Source organism: Egretta garzetta, unplaced genomic scaffold (genome assembly GCF_000687185.1).
Source record: "Egretta garzetta isolate BGI_Z169 unplaced genomic scaffold, ASM68718v1 scaffold51, whole genome shotgun sequence".
Classification (NCBI taxonomy): domain Eukaryota; kingdom Metazoa; phylum Chordata; class Aves; order Pelecaniformes; family Ardeidae; genus Egretta; species Egretta garzetta.
Genome location: NW_009258549.1, coordinates 686,746 through 714,673, shown reverse-complemented (window position 1 = coordinate 714,673; position 27,928 = coordinate 686,746). Strand labels below are relative to the sequence as shown.

Sequence of the window (27,928 nt, the reverse complement as noted above, 5' to 3'; positions counted from 1 at the left end):
TTTCCCTCCTCTCATGTCAAACATCAGCCAGTGCAAAGCATACTCTTGTGTTATATGGCATGTCCATGACTGCACGGTCCTCTACATCCTTTGATGATCCTCAGCATCATCATTATACTCTTTTCCTTTTGTTAGAAAAGATCTGGCAACCTCCCCTCTGCCCTGAAAATGATGAAATATAATCAGATTTAAAGTGGAAGTGTTAATTATGTGCATTTGAATAAGGTCATTCTTTTCAATATTTTAATTTTCTTTACAAGGGACTTGCTAAATATTTTATATTTATTTCTGCACCTTCATCTAATTGCAGAATTACAGGAACTGCAGAGAACAATGAGAATGATAATGAGATCAGTAAGAGATTATAAAGACTGAAGTTCTCATGCAAAGCAACAATGAAATGTTCAGTGAAAATCACTACAATTTGACAAAATGTGAGGAGAGAACGTAGAAACCCTTATCCCACTGCCCTTTTTCTCTAGGCAGACCACCCCCTCTCAGATGAGAGTTTTTAAATTAAGAGTAAAGAGCTATCCAAATTACAGATTGGTTTGAAAGAACATTATTCAACCTGCTTTGTGCAGACGCTTGGGTGAGATGACCTCCAGAGGTCCCTTCCAACCTAAACTATTCTATGATTCTATTTAAATGCTAACTCCACCCATGGAAAATCTGGATTCTTTAGTAAGTGCTTTTGTCAGTGCCTCCTCTTGAGGCTAGTTTCTACAGCTTTGTTCAGCTTTGATAACATCTTTCATACTCCTTTTGTAATTGCATTAAACTCACATGCCATTCTTGTCCAATACCCACACTAATCTGCGTAGTGCCAAATAAGAAGCCATGAGAAATCTGTATTTATAAATTCCAGTTTATCGAGCCCTTTTCCAGTGTTCCAATGTACAAGAATAGCCTTGTGTGAAACAACTTAAATCCACAGCTGCATTTCCTACTTAAAAAAGTACATGACACCAAATTATTCTGCAAGAGCTTTGATTCAATGTCAGGTAAAAAAGGACTATGGGAGGGAAGCACCTTTCCTACCAAGTTGTATAGAACCCACTCAGCTCTGGGAAAGCCTAGGGAAATGCATAGTCCTTGTAGCCTGCCTGGATGGTATAATATTTAAGAACAAATAAATACTGGGCCTTGACATGCAAGGATTTAAGCAGGAAATGTTCTAAAAAAAGTAGCTCACAACTCATGGTGCTATTTGATGTTTTGTGGTAGCATCAAAGAACTATTGTGAATATATAATGTACTTAGTAAAGTAGCACTGTAGTCATAGTGATGGACTTGTCTTCTGCTTTCGATCATATATATATTACAGGTTTTTTCCTATTCGCTGATTCCTTGATTATTCAAGTATGAAATTCCCAGCAATTCTTGGAATTTTCATTACATCATTTGTTTTATTTTTATATAACTTTGATAGAAGTATTTGTGGGTTTAGTAAAATTTAAGCAACTTGAAGTGATGAAGTGAGAAATTTGGTGCTTACATTAAAAAATTCAGCTTCTTGTCCATTAATTATGAGAGACTTAGTCTATATTTGTTGTGAATTGATGCAGGTTTAATTGACTTTAGTGAAGGTATACTGATTTATACGAGCTAAAAGTTTAACTAGTTTAAAAGTTTAAATTGAGTGACCACTATATATTTTATGACTGGATACAAAATTGTAGAATCACAGACAGAATCATGGAATTGAGTTTGGAAGGGACTTCTGGAGATCATCTGGTCCAACCCCATGCACAAAGCAAGGTCAACTAAAGGAGGTTGCCCAGGGCCATGTCCAATTGAGTTTTGAATGTTTCCAAGGATGAAGGCTGCACAACCTCTCTGGCTGTGTCCTTGCACTGGGGAGCCCAGACCCGGGCACAGGACTCCAGATGTTTCTCATCAGTGATGAGTAGAGGGGAAGGATTGCAAGGAGAGCTCCATGCATTTCTGGTGCTCTCACATACAGGGCAGTTCCTTGTCCTTGCCCTCTTGGCTAGTCCTTCCTGAAAAGCCTGTATCCATCCATTACCTGACTGACAAAGATGTTGTGAGGTTATGCAGAGAGAAAATTAGAATGGCCAAAGCCCAACTAGAACTTAATCTGGCTACTGCCATAAAAGATAATACAAAATGTTTCTATAAACACATCAGCAACAAAAGGAGGGCTAAAGACAATCTCCATCCATTATTGGATGTGGGGGGAAACATAGTGACAAAGGTTGAGGAAGAGGCTGAGGTACTTAATGCCGCCTTTGCCTCAGTCTTTAACGGTAAAACTATTTATACTCTGGGTACCCAGCCCACTGAGCTGGAAGACAGGGGCGGGGAGCAGAATGAAGCCCCCATAACCCAAGGGGAAATGGTTACTGACCTGCTACACCACTTAGACACACATAAGTCTATGGGACCAGATGGGATCCACCCAAGGGTACCAAGGGAGCCAATGGAAGTGCTCACCAAGCCACTTTCAATCATTTATCAGCAGTCTTGGCTAACCGGAGAGGTCCCAGCTGACTGGAGGCTAGCAAGTGTGACACCCATCTACAAGAAGGGCTGGAAGGATGATCTGTGGAACTACAGGCCTGTCAGCCTGACCTCAGTGCCGAGGAAGGCTATGGAGCAGATCATCTTGAGTGCCATCACACAGCATGTACAGGACAACCAGGTGAGCAGGCCCTGTCAGAATGGGTTTATGAATGGCAGGTCCTACTTGACCAACCTGATCTCCTTCTGTAACAAGGTGACCCACTTAGTGGACAAGGGAAAGGCTATGGATGTTGTCTACCTAGACTTTAGTAAAGCCTATGACACTGTTTCTCACAGCATTTTGCTTGAGAAAATGGCTGCTCATGGCTTGGACAGGTGTACTGTTTTCTGGGTAACAAACTGGCTGAATGGCTGGATCCAAAGAGTTGTGGTCAATGGAGTTAAACCCAGCTGGCGCCCGGTCACAAGTGGTGTTCCCCACGGTGCATTGTTGGGACCAGTTCTGCTTAATATCTTTATCAATGATGTGGATGATCATGCGCCCTCAGTAACTTTGCAGATGGCACCAAACTGGGTGGGAGTGTTGATCTGCTCGAGGGGAGGAGGGCTCTACAGAGGTATCTGGGCAGGCTGGATCGGTGGGCTGAGGCCAACTGTATGAGGTTCAACAAGGCCAAGTGCCTGGTTCTGCACTTGGGTCACGGCAACCCCATGCAACGCTACAGGCTTGGGGAAGAGTGGCTGGAAAGCTGCCCAGCAGAGAAGTACTGGGGATGTTGATTGACAGCCAGCTGAACGTGAGCCAGTAGTGTGCCCAGGTGGCCAAGAAGGCCAACAGTATCCTGGCTTGTATCAGGAATAGTGTGGCTAGCAGGAGTAGGGAGGCAATTGTCCCCCTGTACTCGGCACTGGTGAGTCCATGCCTCAAGTACTGTGTTCAGTTTTGTGCCTCTCACTACAAGAAAGACGTTGTGTTGCTGGAACATGTCCAGAGGAGAGCAACAAAGCTGGCTAGGGGTCTGGAGCACAAATCTTATGAGGAGCGGCTGAGGGAACTTGGGTTGTTTAGCCTGGGGAAGAGGAGGCTGAGGGGAAACCTTCTTACTCTCTGCCACTACCTAAGAGGAGGTTGTAGCGAAGGTGGGTGTTGGTCTCTTCTCCGAGGTAACGGGTGATAGGACGAGAGGAAAGGGCCACAAGTTGCACCGGGGGAGGTTTAAATTGGATATTATGAAAAATTTCTTCACAGAAAGGGTTGTCAAGCCTTGGAACAGGCTGCTCAGGGAAGTGGTGGAGTCCCCATCCCTGGAGGTATTTAAAAGCTGTGTAGATGTAGTGCTTAGGGACAAGGTTCAGTGGTGGACTTGGCAGTTCTTAGTTAACAGTTGGACTTGATGATCTTAAGGGTGTTTTCCAACCTAACTGATTCTATGATTCTGTGATTCTATGATTCTGTGATTCTATGATTGTCTGCTGCAGACAGGTTATCTCCCCTCCACATCAGTCAACGTCCTTTGTTTTCTGGCCCCGTCCACTATGTTCTCATTTGTTGGTGGGTTTTCATTTCCCTCCTCGCTAGTCACAATTTAGTTCCTCACCAGACTGGCCCCAGCCTGTTGGAAAATACACTTTTGCTCCATGTGGTCAGATGGATCCTGTCTCTTGGTAGCAGTACTCTATTCTCAGAGAGGGTCCCATGGTTATAAAATCAAAATATCTCTTGTCAATTCCAGCTGCGCAACCAATTTTTGACCCAGAGGATCCACCATCTCCTCCTCAGCTCCTTCCTCCTTACTGTCAAGATTGAGGAGAGAGCTATCTGGGCCCATTTCTCTCTCTTTTTATGTTTTTGATTTAATACAAGTGTTTCACAAAGAGCAATTTGCAAGTACGATGCCAACTTCTATTTCCCTCTGACAAGTAAGTAGCTGCTGTAAGTGTGTTACAAATCCCTGTGTAAAACTAACTTACAGTTTGAGATCTATGCAGTAAAATAAAGGGTTCCTTTTTTTAAAAAAAAAAAAAAGAAAAAAAAAGGACTTGCTTCATAGAGGTACATGGATTCTTTTGTCAGGGAGGAACACTTCAAGCAATCATTGTTTTCTCCTGGGCAAAACTTTCTTATGAATCTTTAATCAATTTCCTTGTTAGAGCAGTTTTCTACATAGAGGATTCTAATGAAGATAAACACTGCTTTTGATAAACATCCAAGAACTTTAGCTGAGAAGCGAAGTATTAACATCAAAATTCTTGAGAGATGTTATGTATGTTGCATGTAGTGCCCTACTTCTGATTTAAAGACCACTTTGTTTTCTATGTGGTTGGATGCACACAATACCTAAGAAAGGGAACTAATGAACAGACGAACCCATGACTCTTCAGTATTTGATTATGAAGGAGCGTGATGCCCTGATATAGAGGCAGGAAGAGCAGTGATGCAGCAGCATACTGATGTTTTCTTCCAGCCAAGAACAGGTAGCGTGTTACTTTTTCTTTTTCCTCCTGCCATTGTTTCAGGTGGAGAGGCCTGGATTTGGAAAGATGTGGAGCTTTGTCCTGTTTTTAAGCCTGAAATTCAGATGTAATAGTGCTGTGGTCTGAGTGTAAAACATGATTCTGGAGCAGAATTGCTTTACTGTTGCAAGATTCTCTATCACAGTTATTACTGCTGGTTGTCCATCATCTCTAGTATGTTTATAATTCAGTGACAACAGGATCTCAAATTCTAAGGTATTCTTAGTATGTATATGTAGTATCTTGTTAGACTTCCACCATACACAAACCAAGTCAGGCTCTGTTTCACTTTCTTTGAACTGTACCAAGTCTTGAGACAAATTGGGGAGTCATGAAATACTGGTGCTATATACCAGGTAGAGTAAAGCAGAGTAGGGTAAAGTAGAGGGGGTAGAGTAAAGCAGAGTTTGGAGAACTCACTGAAAAACCAGGTCAGTAGCTGCTTTGAAAGTAAGTATTCTTGGGTTGCAAATGAAATGTGAATAACAGGCAAGATTGATCTTTCTGTCATGACTGTGTTTTGTTGCTCTCTCTTCTCAACTGATAGATGTTTTTTCCCCTTCATATTAACAGTGACATTTTAGTGGAGGCTTAGGAAAAGGTTCTTATCTTAAATTGTGTTATTCCTTGATAATTTTTAAAGTTGCAGACTTTCCTTCTTTTGAGCAGTCTAGGCATGAAAGGAAAAAGAAATGCTATTAAAAATGCATGTGTATAAATATATATACATGCACACATACATATAAAGGAATATATGGGAATGAAAAAGGAAAAATGTGAAAATGTGTTATTTATTTACTTCTCTCCACCTGTGACTACTGTCAGGATAGATCCCCATTCCTGTGGTGGTGTTGCTTACAGCTGGAACCTTCTAGAAAACTTTGGTTAGCAGGACACTAATAGAATTTTCCTTGAATCATGGCACATACTGAGTGAAGATATAAAAGAACGTGTCAATCCTGTGTGCCCTCGGAGCAGTTAGCACAGTTCCAAGGCAAAACTCATTTGTGCTGTCAACTTATTGGCTATTTTCTCTTTTATAGATAGGACTATTTGCTTGTAACTAGTTGAGAAAGAGTAAATTTGGTAGCGTTTGGAAACTCTGCTGTAATCTGTTCCTTTTAAAGTGGCTTCGCAGAACTTCTGAGGTGGATGCTGAGTCAGAGTCTACTCCAAATCCTTCTTTAAAGTCACGATACCATTGGATTAAGAAGTCTGATTCAGGGGTAGATCTCCAATGCCAAGAAAATTCAGAGTTTGGGAGCAAAGGGAGCCTTAGATTTCTTTCTGTAGCATGTTCTTCCATATGGGAGAAAAAAAGGTTGATGGGAGAGGAGATGGCATTTTCCTTCAAAGTGCTATTCCTGTTCTAAGAACTTGAGAAGTTGAGTATATGGACAAAGGTGTGTTTATTTAAATAAAGATTTACCATTTAATTCATTCACCTTTACTTCATAATGTTGGGTTTATTCCACACCCTGCCTTTATAGTACCAAACTGAACACCAATGTGATTAGTGTTGTGTTATGTGCTTTGATATATGTGCTGCTCATACTGGTTGAGGGCTGCTTCACACTTATCTGAGGAGACAATCATTGATTTAAAACAAAGCAACCACTCTGCCAAGGTAGGGTAGTTAATGGAAGCACTTGACCATATGTGAAGGTAATGAAAGTCATTCCATTCACTGTTGCCGTGTGCTAAGAAGGTCATGAGTACGTCTTTGTAATGAGAAACCCAGCTGATTTTAATTCCCACCATGACCCCTCACACAGGCATTGTCCAAGCTAGTAGCCTTTAATAGCACCATTAGCAATAATCAAGGATGAGCTGGCCTGAGGTTGCTCTATTAATGTCTGTTGATCTGTACATGTGCAGTAAGTTTTGTAAGTCTTGAACTGGATGTAGCATAGAAGTGTAGAGCATCTGACTTACTGACAGCAAGACATACGTGCATGGTATACATACAGCTTACTTTTGTGGATATTACTTATTTAATCAGATTTCTAACATATATCTTGCTCTTGGGGCACACTCAATACATCAAAAATTGAAGACCAAGGTAGAATGAAATCCTGAAATGCACGCACCTTCTCTGGATTTGTGGCACAGACAGAAAATCTGTTTGGAGGACTGAAGCTGAGACTATTTTTCAAACTGCAAACCCCTTACCAGAAACTCTCCCAACCATTCCCTTTCACGCCGGGGCTCATTTGGATCTCCCTTGCTTTGAGATAAATCCAATAAAGGTGGCTAAAGTTGCAGATGTTCAGTGTGGTTCAGTTAGTGTATCTGAAAATACTAGCATTGGACAACAGATTAAGGGGAGCCACTGGCTGGTTTTTGATCAGAGTATTGCACCTAGTTCCTGTGCTTAAATTGGCTAGTTAGTTCTTTTTTTTTCCTTCCAACATATTTCATGCTACGTGTTTCTGAGTATAGGTGTTCAGTTAGCACAGCTGGTAAGACTGAAAGCTATCAGGAGGAACACTGCATGGATTTGTGTAAATGAAGCGAACCATCTTGCAGTGTTTGTTATTACTGAAAAGACGAATATAGCTAGCAGTGTCACATCCGATGTAGCTTCATTTTTAGCCTGTACCATAGAACTGCTTTCTAAGACCTTTTAGGCAGGTGACAGTCGTGATTCAGTAGGAGCAGTGGATGCTGTAGGAGAAGTCTGAAAGGAAATGACGCGCTCATACAGCAAAAATGTGCACAGTGCTCTCCTGCTCTGTGCTCAGCCCTTGCTCCAGCCAGTGTTGTCAGCCACTTTCCTTTCATGATGGATATCCATCTGGCACCTGTTGAATTGAAAGGAAAACCAAGTTAGAGAACTGCAATATCTTCTGTCAGTTTATTTGACGATGGTATGTTAGGTAACATTCTTCACAAGTAAAGCCAGTAATGAACACATGATTGAGTCCAAAGCTTTTCCTTTAAGCTAAGTGTCTTCATTACCATTCATGGACCTTTTATTTAAGACGATTGCTTGTGTAGGGTTTGCACATGATGCATTGTCTAGTTTGGAAAAAAATACCCAGAAGGTGTGGTGATTTTATACACTGAAAATGAATATTTAAGACTCAAGGGAAGCTATTCACAACTTTGGAGGGGTGGGAACATAGCAGAAATTTCCTTTAAAATAGTTTATAGCTCTTTCCTCTTTTAAAGCGCCATTAAAAGAAGTATCTCAACATTTCCTAGCATGATCCGTCACAAGCTGACTTGTCTGTCTAGGATTTGCCCAAATGTCTTCCTAGTTAGACAAAAGATGTGCATGAATGTGCAGAATGATTTGGCTGTTTTGTCTGAATGGTGACAATTTGTAGAAAGCTGAATTTGGGACATTCCTGGCTTTTCTTTGTAGCTGAAGTGGGAGTTCAATGTTGCTCCTTACACTTTCTTCATTTGTTAGGGTACTTTACGTTCATGGGGCAGAAAAGCTGGATTTCATCCTCTGTGTTGACCTATTCTGAAACTTCGCATGCATGGATATTTAAAGAAATATATAGGGAAAAAGGAATTGCTTCTTAAATATGCAGCCCTGGGATTAATTAATCCACTAGCTGCACAATAACCCCAAGCTTCAGAGTCTGGGTGTCATTATCCCAAAAACTGGCATCAGTGTACTTGTAACAGCATGATTGCAGAAACATTAGTGCTGACTTTTACTTTGCTACCTGTGGGTTTTACAGGTATTGGGAGGAACAGGATGTGTCCAATGCACGTTGCATTACAAGATGTTGCTATTGGAGGATGACCCTGCTTGTGAGCTTGTTTTTTCAAAGATTCATTTTTACATGCACAGATTGATGCCGGTGGTGCACACCGTGATGTCACAGGGAAAAAAAAAATATTCCTACGTGAAGTAAGTGATTATGTGCGCTTTACAATACACACACATATAGCAAGTGTAAAATGCATAAGCCAGGAGAATTATCTGTGTTTTTCAAGTAGGCATGTAAAGGACTCTCTTCAGAATAGTTGTACAAGCTATGTGCTGTAAGGAAAAGAAATGAAATGTAATCGTTATCCAAATACAGTGAATAAAGATAAGAGTTCTCCACAATTTATCTACCGAGTGTGTGTCTGTCTAACACAGTGGCTCTAATACCACAGTTGTTAATATTAAGTCTGTCCACATATTTTGTGCAAAATCTCTGTGGTGAGGCATTCATTGCATTGAAAAGCTGACACAATGGAATCTTTTTGTGCTGGCTCTGGACAAATTATAGTCCATTTTATCAGTTCCAAGGTCAGGAGTACTATCATGGCTCTTAAACTGTAGTGTAGTTAAGTGGGCTTTATTGAACGTTCAAGGGACAGCTGTAAGTTTGCCTGATTACTGCAGCCAGGTATCTCCAGCAGCGGAGTTCTTCGTCTGAACCCATTTCTCTTGTTTATAATTCTCATTTTTGCTGTAATTTGATTTCTGAATTAACTTTCACTGCAATATACATGGAGTTGTAGAGCTCAGGCATATTTTCAAGGCACACAGTAGTCTTTGTTAGTATGTCAGTGTAGAAATGCTTTAATTGCTGATTTCAGCTGTAGTACTAGTTTAAGCACAAGCCAAAGGGCACCTTTATTAAACGCCTTCTGCTGCCATAGTCTGTGGTCATTTTTTTTGAGACCAACTCTTTTTTTAAAATCAGAAAAGATAAGCCCTTTCACACAAAGCTTGAACTAGATATGCGTGGACTTAATACCTCCTTTCCAATCTCCAGCTTCTCTAGTCTAACACTAGACTTTCCTCCCTTTTCAAAAAAAAAGGCAAAAGATGTGAAAGATTATCTTTATGCCCTGCATGCCTGCACTGGTTGGGAATATTTATCTTCCTGTGAATAAAAACCATCAGATTATTTTGCCGTCTTGGCGTCTGTGAAATGCAGAACAATAATTTAAACAAATTAAGATCCTGTTTGTTTTTTTTTTTCTTACAAAATCCGTGGTACTCTCTAGAATCCCCTTCTTTTCTCCTAGCATACAGTATAAAGCTCCTGATATCCCCTTTTGTGCTTCCTTGCCTATTTTGCTCTCTTTTCTCCCCTTTTTGATTAGCAAAGTGTGTCATTTTAATAACATCCCTCTATCCCCAAACTTTACCTTTCCTTTTTCAGTTCACCTTCTTGAGTCCTTGACCATCTGCAACCAGCTCACTGATTCATTGGTGTGAAGAAGTGCGGGTGGCTTTCTCTTACCTGCCCAGGGGCACCACCACACACAGGGCATCAAAGAACCCAGACTTTCTCTAGAGTAAAAGGGTGGTGAAAAAAACAAATAAAGGTGGTGTCTCTTTGTAAGATTAGCTCTGTGTGTGTTTAGGTGATACGATGTGGTTTATTGACTTACTGTCTTAGTCTGACTTCTAAAACTTGCTTCATTATTGAGTAGTCATGGATAATGTTGAAATGGGTACTGCTTTGCAATTGTGGTAACCCTATTTTTAGCCTTGTTCTTTTAACTCTTTAGGAACATTGGAATAGTCTACCTTTCTGTAGAGAGATAAGCTGTTAAAAATTTTTTTCCCTTTCCTTTTTAGGGAGTAATATGTGGGAGGCTGTGGACTATTTGCTTCCGACATAGGAACAGCACCGGGTTGGGAATCTGCACTCCTGAGAGAATGCTGGGAATCTGCAGAGGGCGACGGAAATTCCTGGCTGCCTCTCTGACCGTCCTTTTTGTCCCAGCCATTACGTGGATTTATCTGTTCGCTGGGAGTTTTGAAGGTAGGAGGGGAATAATGGCTGGGTGTGGGGTGTTGAATGATTTATATCAGGGCAGGCAGATGCAGATCAGTCATCATTGATTTTATTTAAATAAATCTGGTTTGGCTCGCATAGGAAATAGTTCCCAAGGTGCAGATTTCAAAAAAGGGCCTTCCTTACCATGTTCTCACTGCCAAGGAGGAGGGAATTGCTGGCCTCTGTTATTTGATTTTACTCTTATCTTTGAATTTTTAAAAAGTGCAACATAAAAACCCCACCTTACTTGTTTCTTCTCTGTGTTTTCTAATTTTTAAAAGTTGATCTATCCTGTGCCCTGTAAGATTTTACTCTTAAGTAACATTAACATTTCATTTCAGATCTGCCCTTAATATTACTGAAAAGTGTTTAAAAAGGCATCTGTGTGTGTTCTGGGCACTCTTTACACGACTGTTGGTTTTATGCAGCTGTGTGTTACACCTTATATGTATGGATGACGTGGGCTGCTGAGTCTGATTTTGGGACACGAAGCAGGAAGCATATCTACCTATGAGAGCATGGAGAGCCTACTGTACGAGCCAGGGAAGTGTGTGTCTGGCGTGATTCTTTGCAGAATGGGCTCTGGTAGGTAATGGTCACTCAGCTGCAGACTTCTTCTTGTCCTGTGGCCCAGCGTGCTGCTGCTCGCTGGACCAGGGGAGACAAGGTGGTACCTACTTTGTGGAATGTCAGACAGTGGTGGGACTCGGTTCTATGAGGTGTAAATGTAGCAGCAAAGAATTCTGTGCAGTGTTTTATGAGCTTCTAATTCAGTTATATAAATGCCTACGTGGCCCAAACCTGCAAACACATGAAGCTCTTTTCTTGCCTTTGTGTGAAGACTATTAGTTCTGGCCACTGCCTCTATGCTTATTGTGCTAGAAGACTGAGCATGAAAAATCAATGAATACCTGTATAGAATCTCTTTATATAAAATCAGTTTGAATCCATATCCCTCTGGGTGGTGGTGGCTTGCTATAGCTGGAATATCTTTCTCTTCTCTTCTTTCTTCAAGTGGAGATCCTCAAGTTTATAGGTACATTGACTTGCAGCTGTATAACTAGCACTTTTTATAATCAGACTTGGATTAACCACTACTTTGGCTTTTAAATTGTCTATTTTACGAGTCTTTTTCCTGGCCTTAAAGGAGTTCAACAGTGATACTTTGGTTAGGTGAGGTTAGAAGATGCCAGATCTCCTATTTTTTGTTACTTTGTAGCTTGCTTTTTTTTTTTTTTTTCCCCTGAGATGTAGCATCTAATGTTTGGCAATAGATATGTTATTTTGGCAAGAGTAAAAAAGCTTCTCAGCCTTTGTAGTTACTTTAGCACGACGAAAGGTGTTTCAGCCTTTTAAAAACTGTTCAAACACTAGTTTACAGTCTGCTAATTTTAAAAAGGCATTGTTTAAAATGTCAAGCTTCTTTCATGTAACCTTGGCTGACAAATTTGTGCTTTGTTTCAAAACAAAATTGGATTCCAAGTTAAACTACAAGAAAGAACATGTAAAGATTTTCAGTGTATATTACATACATATCTGAATTAGTTACATGCCAGGTACAAATATTTGCTTATGCTAATTTATTTGGTTACTTAAAATTCTGCCATAATGGGCAGTAATTCTTTGAGTTCATTCTAGAATGAAACACTTACAGGATTCATGTTAAATTGGAAATATAAGGGGTGCTGGCTGCATACTTGAAAACTAATGATCTGGCAGGCAGAACAGCACTGATTTTATTTGATTTTTAAAAGCTGAGCAAATGCAGGCCTCACTTTTTTGCTTTTATAATAATCTTATGCTGCCTTGTTGTAATGGCTATTTTAATTGTGTCCACAATTGATAATGGCATGCTGCTTTAAATTCTTGTGTGTAGAATCTTTTTTTTTTTTTTTTTACAGAGAGCTCAATACAAATCTTGAAATTTGCTGCTACATAGTATTTGAAGTGACTTAAAGATCTCAGTGTGAACTAATCTTAAATGCAAACCAGGGAGTAAAGCCCATTACCTATTAATAAGCCTTGCACTGGAAAAGGACTGGAAATCATATAAGTTAGTGAATCTTTCTGTTATTTTTCTGTATCTGTTTTCTTTTTCTTTTAATATTTGGATGGGGCATGATTTAATCTTGGTTGGTTAAAAACTAAAGTCAGTTAAAATATTTATTTAACCGAATAATAGCCCATACAACTTGATAACCCTACGCTGAACTTCATCAATGTTCATCAATGAACTTCATCATTCTTGTATTTGGGACCCCAAACTGGACACAGTGTTCAAGATCTGGTCTAATGAGTACAACGTAGAGGGGATTGGTCACTTCTTCAGTCTATTTGCTGTGTTCCAATTGATACAGCCCAGGATGCCATTGGCCTTCGTCACTGTCCAGGCATGCTGCTGGCTCATGTTGAATGTTCTGTCCACCAGGACTATAAGTCCTTCCCGGCAGGACTAGTCCACAGCCTGTGCCATTATGGGAATGTTAGTCCTTTCCAGGTACAGGGCTTTGCTTTGTTCTTTCCTCCAGCTTGTCTAGGTGCCCCTGGGTGGCACCCTTGCTGTGACTGCATTGACTGCAGCCCCCAGGCTTGGTGTCATTTGCAGTCTTGATATGGGTGATTTCTGATTTCTCCTTTGAGTCACTGATAAAAGTATTGAAAACGACTGTTCACAGAATAGTCACTGAGGAACTCCATGCGTAACTGACTTCCAGACAGAACATGAACAAGTAACCATCACTCTTTGAGCCCAACATTCCAGCTAGTTTTTCACCCATCTAGTAGTCCACCCATACAGACTGTAAAATCCCACCTTGAATACAAGGATGCTGTGGGAGACCGTATTGAAAGCTGTGCTAAATTCAAGGGAGATCACGTCTGCTGGTCATCTCTTATTCACAGTTCTAGTCATTTTATCACAGAAGGCAGTCAAGTTGGTCAAGCGTGATTTACCCTTGGTGAATCCATGCTAGTTATTCCCCTGTTCGGCCTGGGGATGTTTCGCTTTGAAGGTACTTACACATAGTAGTCAAATCACCTCTCAGTCTTCTTTTCACTAAGCTAAAAAGGTTGAGCTAGCTGAGTTGTCATAGCAAAAAATGTTGTGCTCTGGTTTTTATGTTCTTTTGCGGTTCTTTCTTTGTTTGTTAGCCTGTTTCAGGGCTCCATAATCAATTATCTCTCTTCGGTACTGATATCTGCAGTGCTGTGTCCTAAAATTATGTGTTCGTGATGTAATTAGGAATTACATTACTCATCCATGCATTTCTATCTAAGAACTTAAGTTATTCATTTGCCATAGCGTGGCAGTGGGATCTCATTTAGAAACCTTTTATAAGCTCTTGCCTAGTGAATCTGTGTTATAAAATATGCCCTAACGTAATCAGTTCCCATGTTCTGCTTTTGAAATAGTTTGCAATTCTATAGGACAGAATTTTGTTTCATTTGGGGTTTTGTTTCTCTTGTCAGAAAGTACATTGCAGCCTGCTGCTTCACAGCTGTCACTCAGACACTGCCAGCAAGACCCTTCCCTTGGAATATTCATTGGAGGTGGCATTACCCAAGCTGTGACAGCAACAGCTACTAAAAGCCTCATTAATCATGTATAAATGTCTATTAAGGTTATGAACTAGAATATTAAAGAGGATTTTGAATATTGTATAGCCTTTGAACATACCTGGTTACTGTTGTTGTTTTTAATAATGCACAAGGACAGCATGATTTCATTTATCAGTTACTTTGAATGAAAAAGCTAATTGTTCCAACATTCTTAAATTGCATTCAAAAGGCTAGGTAATAGAGTAGGAAAGGTGGAGTGCATTTAAAACAGGGAAGGAGAAATAATCAAATAACGTATGATGGATTTTCATTACAAAGAAAATAGCAATTTCACTAACCAAGAGTAGCTCCAGAAATAGCATCATTTTCCAAGCTATATGCAGCAGTTTCCTGTGACCTTTACCATGAAGGTCATGTAAAATGGAGGCTTGGAACTGTGATTTGACATGTGCTCTCTAGATTACTGATTCCTCAAAAAAGTGTCCACTGTGGCTATCTGGCCTCAACAGATTGAGAGTCACCTCCGTTTTGACAGGATGAAAATACACTTGAGTTATCAGTTTCTGCATGGTGGATCCACTTGAGGTTGAAAGCCATAAAGTGTCTATGTAGGGCTCCTGTGTAGAACATATTTCACAGGAAAGGAAGAGTCAGTAATGTAACCTGAAGATGAAACCTTGACAAGTTGTGTGAGATCATGTAGGGAGTCTGTGAGAGAGCAAGAAGTCAACTCTGTTTTCTCTTAACTGCTAGGATAACATTTTAAAACCAGAGCCTGCCTTCTTTCCCGGGACTTGCTTTCCTTGATTCTCCTCTTTTCACTCCAGCGTTGGGTGACTATCGTTCTCTGACAGTACATTTTAGGCCAAGTAATCTGTAGAGCCGTGATTGAAACCAGAGTTGGGCAAACACCTCATAAAATACAATAAAGTGAAATGAAGGAAGGCTGCAAATACTCATCTTAGTATTTAAATGGATTCACTTTGATGCTGTTCACACTCTTTTTGTGTATGCTTTCCATAAATATTCTAGTGAATATGTTAATTGGGAAGACTGTCTACAGAAACAATGAATATCCAGTTTTAATATTCATGGGAAGCAGATTTTGAAATCATATTTGTGAATACTTGAATCAGAAAACTGATTCCGGGAGTTCAGCTTTATCCAGTTAAGTGCCAAAAGTTTATCACATGATCTATGTGCGTGATAAAAACTGCCTTAATTTTTAATGCTTGCAATGAGTTGCTCATAGGAAGAGGCAAACAAATAATTAATTGCTAAAATGTCTATCAGGCACTTGCAACTGATGAACAAACATCAGAAAATAATCCCTTCGCAGACAATGTAATCAGAAAGGGGCAAAATCTGAAATTGCTTTTTTCATTACGATTCGCTCAGTTTGCCTGAATTTTATCTGCTGTGTGTCTCAACAGGATTAAACAGGAAAACTTAATCCGGTGTCCATTTTAAGTAGAAGTTTCAACCTCTGTATTGATCCTGCCTTTTTAATAAAGTTCTGAGAAAAGCGGTCCTGAAAGGGTGCCTCTGCATGTAATAAGGATGTTACTGTGATGGGTGCCTTGACAGGTTTACAGGAGATGTGTTTTAGTTAAGATTGGCTTCATAGCAACCCCTTCATAAAAGCTGCTTCTGTGCACATTTCCATTCTGGAGTAAATGGTGGTGGGTTTACTCCTCTCTTGTTATTTTTTTTAGGAGATATGATGAGAATTGTCACTTAAGCACCTCTGTCTCAGCTGCAGTCACGATACCTTCTTAAGTATCTCTGCAGTTTTTACTTGGGGATCCTACAAGTTTTGTTGCTTTATCCTGGAAAACTTGTCCTTCTGTGAAACCCTGGTGATTTGGATATACAGAGCACTGACAGAGTTTAGTTGAAGTATGCTGTTGATCAGAAGGTCCCTGCTGTGAAAGCTGAGTCTGGTTCTTTGCTTGTCATCTTTAGCTTGCAAGTCAGTATCCCACAATTAGATTTTGTTTTGCAGACATGAGAACCCTTATCTGCCCATCATCTACGAAGATAAAATTAACAAGTGAATATGAAAAAAATAAGAGAGTTTTACTCCCCATTATATAAAGAAACAGTCTGCTTGTGAGCAGTGACTGGAAATTTGAAGTAGTTCCTGTGGCAAAGTGGGGATGACCTTAGACAAAGAATGAGAACCAAAGTACAACATGGTCATGAGAAGCTTCTGGGGCTCAAACTGTGGAGTTAGTGAGGACCATGGGGTTTTTTTCTGCTCAACCACTCTTTCAATTCAACTAAATACTTACAATCCTGCAATACAACTTTATCCTTAACTAATAAGGTCCACCGAATAGATCAACATGTAAATGCTGATGTCAGTGCTGTTTCTGCCTTAACTTACCAGGAATTCACATCCTTAAAACAATGTATAATTGTCTTGGGAAAAGCCATGAATCTTGCAAGGGCCACTTCTTCTGTCAGCGTGTTGTGCCAAACGAAAGCAAGTCCACATTGCTCTTTCATATTCTAGTACAGGACACACACGTTTTCTTTTGTCACTCATTTTTTTAAGTACATGCTTATTCTTTCATAGAAGTAAAGTAAGCTGTAGGCTTACCTTCTTTCCTCTCTATGCATCTCTTAATTGCATGGAATTTTTTGTGGTTCTAAACACCAGTCTACCAGTTTTGTCTTGGCTTTCTTTTTCTAGTCGGCTCTTAGTTTGTAATTTCTGGCAGAAACATAAAGATCAGAATGAAAAGGAATTCTTTGAGCAGGAATAAGTTGCCAGCTTCTTTGGAACAGCAGCTTACACTGTGGGAATTCTCAAGGTTTTTGTTTCATCTTTGTCTTCCTAATTTTTTGAGCAGACTTTTGGGAAAAATGTAGTCTATAGAAGTTGTGTTACGCAAAGGTGAACAAATTCCTTCCAAGAAGAAGGGACATCTGGATGTCTAAATTCTGTTAGGACTGTGTGGAAGATTAGCAGTAGGAAAGCTTTTTCCTGGCTTTTCCTCTTTCTCTGTTTCAAGGATAGGTACTTGATAACTTCACAGTAAAAACATGTTTTCCTGCAGAAAAACAGAAAAGTAAGATGAGCTCAAATGTGTTGTTTTTGTTTTAAAAAAAAGCCAAACCCCTAAGAAGTAGTGCTTGGCTTTTTGAAATAAAATGTGTAGTTTATAAGTACACCAGACCCTCTTTGAGTGCTGGAACGAATGTAGCCTGTGATTGATGTCATGCAGCTGATGATGTTGAAGTTGCTTTTCTCACAATTAGGGCATTTATGAAATCTAACTCCCATATGGGTCTCCTGGTATCTAAATAAATCTTGAGCTCATGTGTATTTCTCAATGGTAGAATATCTTATCTCTCTCTCTGTGTTCCCTACAATTGTAGAAGCTTCATTACCTCTGGCTTCTTTCCCTCATACAGTGTAATTTGAAATTAGCCAATGAGCTTTGGGGGCAAACAGGCAAGGGGGTCAACAGATGTATACATACAGTATGAAAAAAATACCCGAGATAGAAATGTTTTGAAAGATTGAAATGAAAATTTAATATTCTGATTCTGGTGAATGTTACAGTTAACTCAGAGCAATTAACTTATGATATTTGATTTTGGGGAAGTTTTTGTGTTTAAAATTTGTGGTTTTTTTTTCAGATGTGGAGAAAGTTTGAAATCTGAATCCTTCTTGTCAGACAGCAAATTGCATCTGTAGTGCCTACCAGTACTTTTGAAACTTATATTTTGAATATTTATTTAAATGTGCATAATACCTGGAGAAGAAGGAGTCAAGCTAAAAATAAATTCGGAGTACTACTTCACACATCATGTATGGTCATTCTTATGTTCTGCAGATAATGCTCTGGCATGGTTTTGGAAAAGCAACTGAGTGTGAAGGTTAATATCCTGATATTGGATGGATATGTTTTAGGTATGCTTACCTTAAGAATACAAGTATCTTCAACACATCTCTTTATTCCCTCTTTACCCCTTTAAAATATTTTTTAGTCATGAAAACCATTGAATTGTTCAGTTTCCCTCCCTTGAAGGTTTACCTCTCTTGTGTTGCTTTGCCTTCTGCAGTTATTGTTTTGATACTTGAATCTAAGAGATTTTTTTTAATGTATCTAGATATCCTTGAGAATTGAGTGAAATGCACAGCTAACTTCAGACACATGGGCTGACAGCAGTCATCTTGGTTCACTCAACTTTGTAGATACCAACATGTCGTGGTTTTGGCTGGGGTAGAGTTAATTTTCTTCCTAGTAGCTGGTATAGTGCTGTGATTTGGATTTAGCATGAGAATAATGTGATAACACACTGATGTTTTAGTTGTTGCTCAGCAGTGTTTATACTACGTCAAGGACTTCTCAGCGCAAGAAGGTGGGAGAGGGCACAGCCAGAACAGTTGACCCAAAGTGGCCAAAGGGATATTCCATACTATATGACGTCATGCTCAGTATGACGGGGTGCTGGGGATGTTGGCCAGGAGACAGCCCTTGCTGCTCAGCGACTGGCTGGGCATCCGTTAGCGGGTGGTGAGCAGTTGCGTCACTTGTTTTTCCTGAGTTTTAATTCTCTCTCTTCATTACAATTTTTTATTACTATTATTTTATTTTATTTCAATTATTAAAGTGTTCTTATCTCAAACCGTTAAGTGTTCTCACTTTTACGCTTCCAATTCTCTCCCCCATCCCACTGTGGGGAGGAGTGAGCAAGTGGCTGCGTGGTGCTTACTTGCCAGCTGGGGTTAAACCACAACACAACAACAGGAGGAAAAGTTGATGACCTGGAGAATAATAGGTGTTTGGCCTGAGATTCTTTTTGAATTTAAAAATGTTCCAGTCATTTGAGCTATCCTGCTGTAACCATTTTTTCTAACCTGTACCATGACTATATTTCTCTATCATTCTGTGAAACATGGCTCAAAGTCCAGGATGTAAACATTAAGGTTTTAAACCTTCTTTTTTTTTTTCTTTATAGTTGTGTTTAGTTTTTAAATTGCTAAATGCCAGAGTTTGCAGAGATCAGTAATTAGGGGGGGCAACTGAAAGTAGTGAAGTCAAAATTACAGAAAATGTTGGATTCATCACGTTTTCCTAAGTTAAATTCACAGTCAGTAACAGAATGTGCTTCTGTTTGGTGCATTTACTTTGAAAAAAAATAAAATATATATATATAAAAGATAACTTATGGGCCTAGTTAAAATATTTTACTCTCTAAATAAAGTGTTTCCGGGAGCTTGTAATAAGAGGTCTATACCTATTCTAAAGAAGAGATGCGTGTTCTGCTCTCTACATACTGATTTCTGAACTTCCGTAGATGCCCAATGAAATCACCATCACCAAGGTATACTTTCAGACACCTGGAGTAGCTTACAAGATTGGATTTAACACATTAAGGTCATGAATTGAAAAACTCCAGATGTGTATCTACAAAATAAACTGAAGATGTGACTGTAGTACAGTCCAACCTGCTCATGTTGGCTGTAACTGAGCGAGCGCAGGTACTGTTAGGAGTAGAGAAGCAGAAGAAGCTCTTCCTAAGTAGATTAAAACCAGTGCGTCTATGGCTGTTGGTGCTACAGTAGCATCTTCATTTGGCTCTCTAGACATGGGGTTGAGGTTGTCATGGTATAGTTTCATGTCAAAGAATGTTGCATAGCATACATGTAATATATAGAGGATTATTTCTGGAGCTGAAATAAAGCCATAGCTAATAAGATGATAGAAATATTCTTATATGCTGGAAAGGGCTTGAAGAAATTGCTGGAATGAAAAACTATCTGGTTTTAATCTCTAAAAGAGCTATATGTTTACTATGTGATTAAGTAGAGTAAAAAAAAATAATGTCCAAAAGTAGTTGTGTTCCTCCCCACAATTTTCTTCCTTTCCTGTTTTTTCCTATTTTATCATTCATCTTTCCTTCCTTACATGACAGTAAATCTCTTGCAGAGTAGTTGCAGCAATCTTTTGTTTAATTTGTGTTTCAAAGTGGAATTGGCAGACAAATCTGTAGGTTCTCCGCAAAAAATCACACAGAACAGTTGCTGATGTTTTGTTAGCTTGTGAAGATGTGTAGATTTTTACAATCAGAGGGACTGTTAACAACCAGTGTCTCTAGTATCTTGCATAGTGCAGGCTGTATTATATGGTAGAGTTGGTAGAATAATACTGGCTGGTAATTCCTGCATCTGAACCATGCCTTCTATATACAAAAAACCTTTCCTTCTAGCCAGATTTCCAAACGTGATTTTAAAGCTGGCGGAGGATTCTAGCACATCTCTGAGTAAATTATTCCGCCTTGTTCAAAAATACATGCTTTAATCCATGTCCAGATTTTTCTGGCTTCAAGGTAGGAAGTGAAAGATGAGAAGTAGATGAGGAAAAAATAATAAAAAAGCATCATTTTAACAGTTTTGGTTTCATGTAAAATAAGCGATCGTGACTATGAGATATTGCGGTACATAAAGTGCACTGTAAGTACCACCACCTTGAGAACTATGGAAGAGTGCTACAGTTACCAAAACACATAGCTGTTTAAAAAAAGAAGATAAATTTGTAGTGTAGTTACTAACCTTACCATACCTAATAGAAACTAGTTATCAGGATGATCACTTGCCATCCCAGGCCAGAAAAACTAATTTCCCAAGCAGATTCTTTCTTTTGGCCTCCAGGTTACCATGCCTTTTCAGTTGTGAAAAATAACCGTTCAGAAAGGATCAAATCAAACATAGTTTCAGCTGCAAGTTAAGACAGTTTATTAAATTTAGGAAACAAGATTTATTTGAGCACTAATTTGGCAACCAATTATTCATGAGATCAAGGCTTATAAACTTATATTTTATCGATCTTGCAGTCTCGATTCTCTAAATAAAACATAAAACCACTGTACAGTGTTTACAAGTTACCTTTACAGCATTAAGAAAAGGAAGGTTTCTCTTTCCTTTTTTTTCATACTGTTAAGGCATTCAGTATTCTAGAATCGTATTGAACTAATACTACAGTTTTAATATTTCACAATCAATAAATTTTCTGCCTGTGGTTGGATTTAATTTAACCTAACTCAGTGATTTTGCTTGTTAACTTTAGCAGGAATAATGTTTTCAGATGAATGGGTGCTATAAAAGTCTGCTTTTTATTCTCCACTAATCAAACTACTCTAATGTGTATCTCAAGTGATCTACACTGACTTTAACAGAGGTTTCTTTTGGTCTGAAAATGTAATACACACAGAATGTTTTCTAGGAGTATTAACTATAATGGATTTAGCTATTTCACCTCTTGCTTCAGTGCGTTACAATCCCAAGGGTTTAAGGTAAAAATCTCAACAGAGAGGTTACATTTTGTGGAGTATTCTTATAAGAGCCAAGTATAAAAATCTGTCTGCACAGCTACACGTAATAATTGGTTTCCAAGGAACTCCAACTAACTCTCTTTAAGCTTTGCCAATATACACAGAGGTAAGTAAATCTGAAAATAACAATTATCTAACGTATTTGAGTTGGGTGAAGGTATTAGTTGCTTGTTCACATACACTTGAATGGAGATGTGATGAATTAAGTAGTCTTCCTGTAGAATGCAAATGCCATAACCAAACGATTGAAATCTAATGTTTATCTCCTTTAAATTGTACAACTTTGTTTGCCCAAGATCTGCCTCATAGTAACCTGACTTCAGAGCCACTGATGGTGACTCTCAGTTTCATTCTCAGTTTCTTGCTTTGAGAAGATTTAAGAGCAAAATGTACGTCAGTTATTTCTGTTTTTTTTCCCTCTCCCCAATGTTAAACATTCTCATATGCTCCCTTTCTCTTCAGCTACCATACTTGCACCTCAGTGATTTGATATTAATAGCAAAGATTAAGCAGTTTCAGCTCATCAGAGAAGAGATATTAATCATCATCAGGCCCAATGAGAAGTTTAATTTTCCGCTTCTCTTTTTTCACTGAGCTCCGGCGGCTGTCACTCGCACCAATGTCTGCGGGACATTTAATAATCTGCTTCTGAAGATGCATTTCAGTGGTTTCTCTCCTTTTATTTCCTCTGTCAATCTCGGTGAGTTTCATCATTGCAGGCTTTAATTGAAGACCACTGTCAGGAGATGGAGAGAAGAAAATTCTTCCTTGAACAAAGCTAGTTCAGGGACTTATGATTTTTATTGTATTCAGGAGCAAGATGGGTTAAGCTGGGATATTAAAAACTATGGGAATTGTTATTTTGGTATGTGACTCACTACCTGTTCCCTTAAACAATGTCATATCCTCCCTGTCCCCAGCTCCTGTTTGTACACATTTATTTATTTGTGCCTCAGAAGTATGGTTAGATTTGTGGTGCAATATGGATGTGGAGCACACTGAATCAGGGGAGACAAGAAAGACTCCACATAGAAAACTTCATAAATTACACCGGTATGATTATGCTGGTCTATGTCATTGTCATGGACAGCATTACTGCAGTGTAAGAGTGGCTTTTGCCAGCTCTGTTAAAACAGCTTCCAAAATGCCATATGTACCAATAAAAGCGGTCATAGGGATACTACGCTAGTTGACATAGCAATAGCTGTTTAAAATGAGTTGTCATCTTAGACTGGCACAAGCTTATCTTATAGAGAAGCCCTACACGTAACAAAATTCTTTTCTGAGATGATGCTACCACTCTCACCTGTTAACTACAATAAGGCAGTGAAGTCCTGCCTATATAATTTGCGTATCCCACCCATTTGAGGGGTTGTTTTATCAGCTTCTCAGTAGCTTTAAAAGCAGAAGCTGTCCATTAGGAGGAGCATGTTACAGTTTTGTAAATCAGAGAAGAACAGATCAGACTAAGACAAGCCACACAAGGAGCTCGAAAGCAAAATGGTTAGTCTTCTGCATGTGTCAGATAGACCTCATTTATTAGCTAGGGGGTTTGTTGGTTGAACAGTGATGTAGCTGATTCATTTGTACAGCACATGCTGTGAAAGCACTTAAGTAAAATTTTAAGCAATTTGTAGTTGTGGATGCTACTGTGCTTGTCTTACCGGCTCTGGATGCCTGATTTTGAGTCGGTGTTTCTCCTGTTTAAAAAACAGGCCCCTTCAAATTTGAAGAGGCTCAAGTTGAGCACCTGAGAACTTTAAGCCAGAATCAGTCATTACTTTTAAAAATCTCTGCAGAAAAGATGGCTCCCCAGCCTGAAACTTTGCCGTACTGGGGGGATTGATTTATTCCCTCTTGCCAGGAAGACTCTCACATCACTGCAATTTTTTAGCTTCCAAAAAGGCCTCTGTCTACACTGCTCACTTGGGATGAGCCTTGTAACTGTGTCAGGCCTCTAAGTTTTCTAGTCACGGAACCTTCCTGAGCTTTATTAAAAATGGCCTTTTAAAAAGAACTTTTTTGTCATCAGTAGCCACTTTTCCACCTTGGGGCCTGAAAACACAATAGGCCAGTAAATCAAGACAAAATGACATTACCTTAGAAATAGCAATAAATACCCATTGCAATTGCTACTGCTAAAGAAAGGGCAGAACCCCCTCCTCCAACAAGTCTACAATAATTAGTACCGTTTTTCCTTTAATTGGAATGATAATTTATTTGCAGTTGACTCAAGGGAGCCAGTTCTAGGATAATATGTCAACGTGAAGCAAAGTATAATGGTATTTTTGGGGGAAAAAATGTTTACAGCATCCTGGCTTGCAATCTGTGAGCATATCTGGTGTACAGAGGAGGATGAGACATGTCATTTCCTTTATTTTTTTTTAAGGATAATGTATTGCCCTTGGAAACAAATTGTTTGGGAAAACATTTGCATATTTCGACAGACTGGTATATTTTTAATAACTAGATGATCGTTTACCTTACATATCCAGCAATAAATTACAAGGAGTAGGAAGGTATTATATTATTTGGATGTTGCCTAGAAATATTCCACTAAGATGCTGGTGGTTTTGTTACCGTTGGGCTGCACAGAAGTAATGGAAATATCTGAGCCATTTCTGAACAGGGGATGTTTTTGTGCTCATGACAGTTCGGTTGCACAAAAGTAACACACTTGATTTAGGAGCTGTGGTGGGATAGAGCCTCTGCTTAGAAGCAGACAGGAAATGAAAAGCTTCTACTGGTGGAAAGGTTATCCGTGGTAATTTTAAGTGGTGCTTGTTGGGAGAACCAGATTTTCAGCGAGTGAGAGTAGGAATTGCAAAAAGAATGGTTGAAGGTTGGGAGCTGTGGTTTTAGTGGGTCTGACAGAAAAGATGTTCCAACGGTGTGGAGAAACCTGAGGACGTGAGGGTTTAACTAGGGGTGGAGGAGCTAAGAATGAAAGTGAGGAAAGAAGCGTGCTCAGGTATTATTGTCACTTGTCATAAACAATTTCTTGGTAAGAAGCTGAATGGGGTACTGAGGGCTGGCTTTTTTGTAATCCAAACGGGGAGAGAAGACAAAGGAGAAGATGTGCATGCATTGCAAGGACTCTGATGTAATAAAAAATTGGATTCATATGGAAAAGAGAGGGTATTATCCTGAGGAGTCAGGAAGACACTGAATTCCATTATGAGTGCATTATTTGTGGTATTACTAAAAGCAGCCTGTATCTTATTGTCCATTCAAAAATCTTCCTTTAGGTTTCAATCTTTTGAAATTACAGGGAATTTTTGTATCTGAAATTAACTCTAAACATGAAAGCTACCAGTCAAACTTGCAAATGGATAATTGACATGTGGTACTGATCAAGCATTTGTTTCTGCATTTAACTGAATCAGTGTTGTGAAGTTGAAGGAAATCATTAAGAATTGTTAAGGGAGAATTTGCTGTTACAAGGAATACAGCAAACCTGCCTCTTTGTTCCTCTCATGAGCAAATAAAATGTTGAGTGAACAATATATTGAAGTGAAATAGGAAAGTGATCCTGCAGGTGAGGCATTTTTGGAGATGGTGGATGGTGCAAGGATTATTTAAGGCTAATTTAAGTCTCTCTAGACCTCCCAGCACCTTTTTATTGTCAGTCTAGCTCAGGAGCAGAGGCTTTACATCATCAACCTCTCAGTAAGACAACTGGTGGTTATGTGGTTAAAAATCATATGAAGAATAAAACAGCTGAAAGATGATGACTGGAACTTGATAAGGAAGTTGTATTCTGCCTCTAATGAACAGTCCCAGTGTATCACAAAATAATCAATTTAAGAAAGAATACTTAAGTTTTGAGAAATTGTTTTCTATGCATATATAGAAGGACAGGTGTGCTTCTGGATGCTGAAACTGAAGAAAAGGAAGAAAAGAGACTGAACTGAAAGAGTCAACATTGTCATTTCAGGGTGGCTGGCTGAACATGAACATGAGATAATGGCTGTGAGAATCCAGAATACAGGCAAAACCACATTCCTACTTAATATTATTGATTATTTGTCTCCAAAGAAAACAGCAGGATGTTGTTACCAAGTTGATGGAGATGTCAGCCAAGGATACAGGAGAAAAAAGTACATGATGAGGTCTTTGCTGCTTCTTGAGATAGCAAAAATAGGGTAAAAAAAGATCAGAACTTCACAAATGAGATGTTTGAAGTATTATTTCTGAAGATGTTTGTTGAGAAAGAAGTGTACCTTAGTACTGTCCTAAAGCATATGGTGGAAGGTCAAACCTCTTCCCTGGCTGCTTAAAGAGAGAAAGGTTGATAAATAGTGAAATTCTCAGGAAGATGAGGACCGCACTTTTGTATTCAATGCTGCAAGCTGACTAGACTTTTCATTGCATACAGAAGTGGGTTTGATCTGAACATAACAAGTTACAGCCTTAAATTGCAGTAATGGGAGATTTAGGTAGAGTTTGACGGGCGGAAAAGCAGCTCTAAGCATAAGGAGTGTGAAGTGTCCTAACTGATCACTAACAAGAGTTGTGGAATCTCCACCATGCGAATTTTTTAAAGCAGGACAATACAATGGCAAATTAATAAGTGTAAAGTAAGGCACCTTGGGAAAGAATAATCTTAATACACTATAGTGGACTTGTAGGTGATTGTCGCTGCTCTGGAACTAACTTGATCTTGGACTTTTAATAGGTGTTCCTAAGAAAGCTGAATTTGTCACTGGAAGGTAGTAGGTAATGTATATATGTCAGTAGCCACAGGCAAAATTTTATAGACTTTGCTAGTTATTAGGATGAGAAACTTAATTGTGTTTTTCCATTCCTTTACCAAATTGAGAGCTTTCTAAATACACAAGGCAGGGCAGAGCTTTTCAGATGAACAGATGCTGTTAATACCATGACAGCGTATCAGATCAACAATACGTTTAGGATGGAAATTGGAGGAAAATATCTGTTCACCAGATCAGTACGCTTCTGGCACAGCCTCTCAGTGGGATTAATGAAAGGCAAAAAGCTCTCACTAGTTCTAAGGCAAAACTCGAGCTGTTTAAGTAAGGGCTTATATGATATGTCAGCATGGGACAACTGGGCCTTAGCTCAATAACTGAAAAGGTCCCTTCTAATCCTGCGTGGTATCTTTGCAAATATATTCCCTTTTTGCTTCATGGAACCCTCTTGGGTTCCACTGAACAGGCAATAATCTCCTTTGCTAGAGAAGGTGTATTATTTGGAGATTATGTTTTGGCTTCTTCATGGTTTTAAAACACCATTTTTAAGGATTAAAGCAGCAGCAGAGCTGATTATTTAGTGGGTATTACTTGATGAGGTAATGACACTTGCCCTCTTTACTAAGTACTTTTTGATCTACTGATGAAAAACACTATATAGGCTAGGTAATATTGTTATTATAATGGAGTGTTGGGGACTAATTAGTCACACCAACCTTTATAGGCGAAGGAAAAGAAGTGTTGATGGAGAAAAAGGAATGCTGTTAAGCTTCAGGAACGCTGCTTGTAAGTCTTCTTTTGAGTGACAGTCTCTCTCTGTAACCCGAACTCCTCAAAGCACTTGTGTGGGAAAGTGGATTTCTTTCAAAGTGGGTGGTTCAGGGAATGCAATTTGTAAAGAAACACACAGTGTGTATTGAAAAAGCTCTGATCCACCTGTTATTTCTTTGCCTGGCACATTGATTTTTCTCCCGCTATACTTCCTGTCCTGAAGGATACAGAAGTGTTCTGCAAAATACAGACTTCATCCTGAGAGACGCTTGGAGCCTGTAGCTCCCAATGACTTAGACTTTATTTGGGGGGAGTTAGTGTCCATCATTATCAAACATAAAAAGCCCCTTGGAAGCATGGCACAAGAGGAAAGGTTAGGGTGTGAGGAGTAACACTATAACACACTGAGACAGAAGGAGGAATTTTAAAGACGAGTGAAGTTATTATATTTGTATTTGACCAAAACACAGGGCAAACAGCCCCAGTCCTGCAAAAAAACGCAGTGAGATTGTTAATAAGTGGCTATGATCTCTCTTCACAGCATGCCCAAACCCTGTCCAGTCATGGTGACTGAACATACTGTGGCTAACTGGGTCTCTCACATAGTGCATACGGCTTTTCTTAGGTGGAATTGCATTGTATCCTGTTTGGCCCAACTTGCATTTATAAGATATAGGTCACCTCATGATGTAGCTTCCATATGTTTTGGTGCTTATTCAAGTCAGGTGGCGCTAAAGCCAAGACCCAGGCCCATCTTTTCTAGCACATCTTTTGCACTCATAGTACTAA

The 27,928-nt window shown here is 39.2% G+C and overlaps 1 protein-coding gene across 1 annotated transcript in view; it reads left to right on the top strand.

Moving 5' to 3' along the window:
* Positions 1–27,928, top strand: part of LARGE1 (LARGE xylosyl- and glucuronyltransferase 1) — a 287,919-nt gene that overhangs the window by 77,170 nt on the left and 182,821 nt on the right. The window contains exon 2 of the mRNA XM_035903233.1: positions 10,547–10,733. Coding sequence (XP_035759126.1) covers positions 10,628–10,733 — 106 coding nt within the window. The 5' untranslated portion in view covers positions 10,547–10,627. The remainder of the gene's footprint in view (positions 1–10,546; positions 10,734–27,928) is intronic.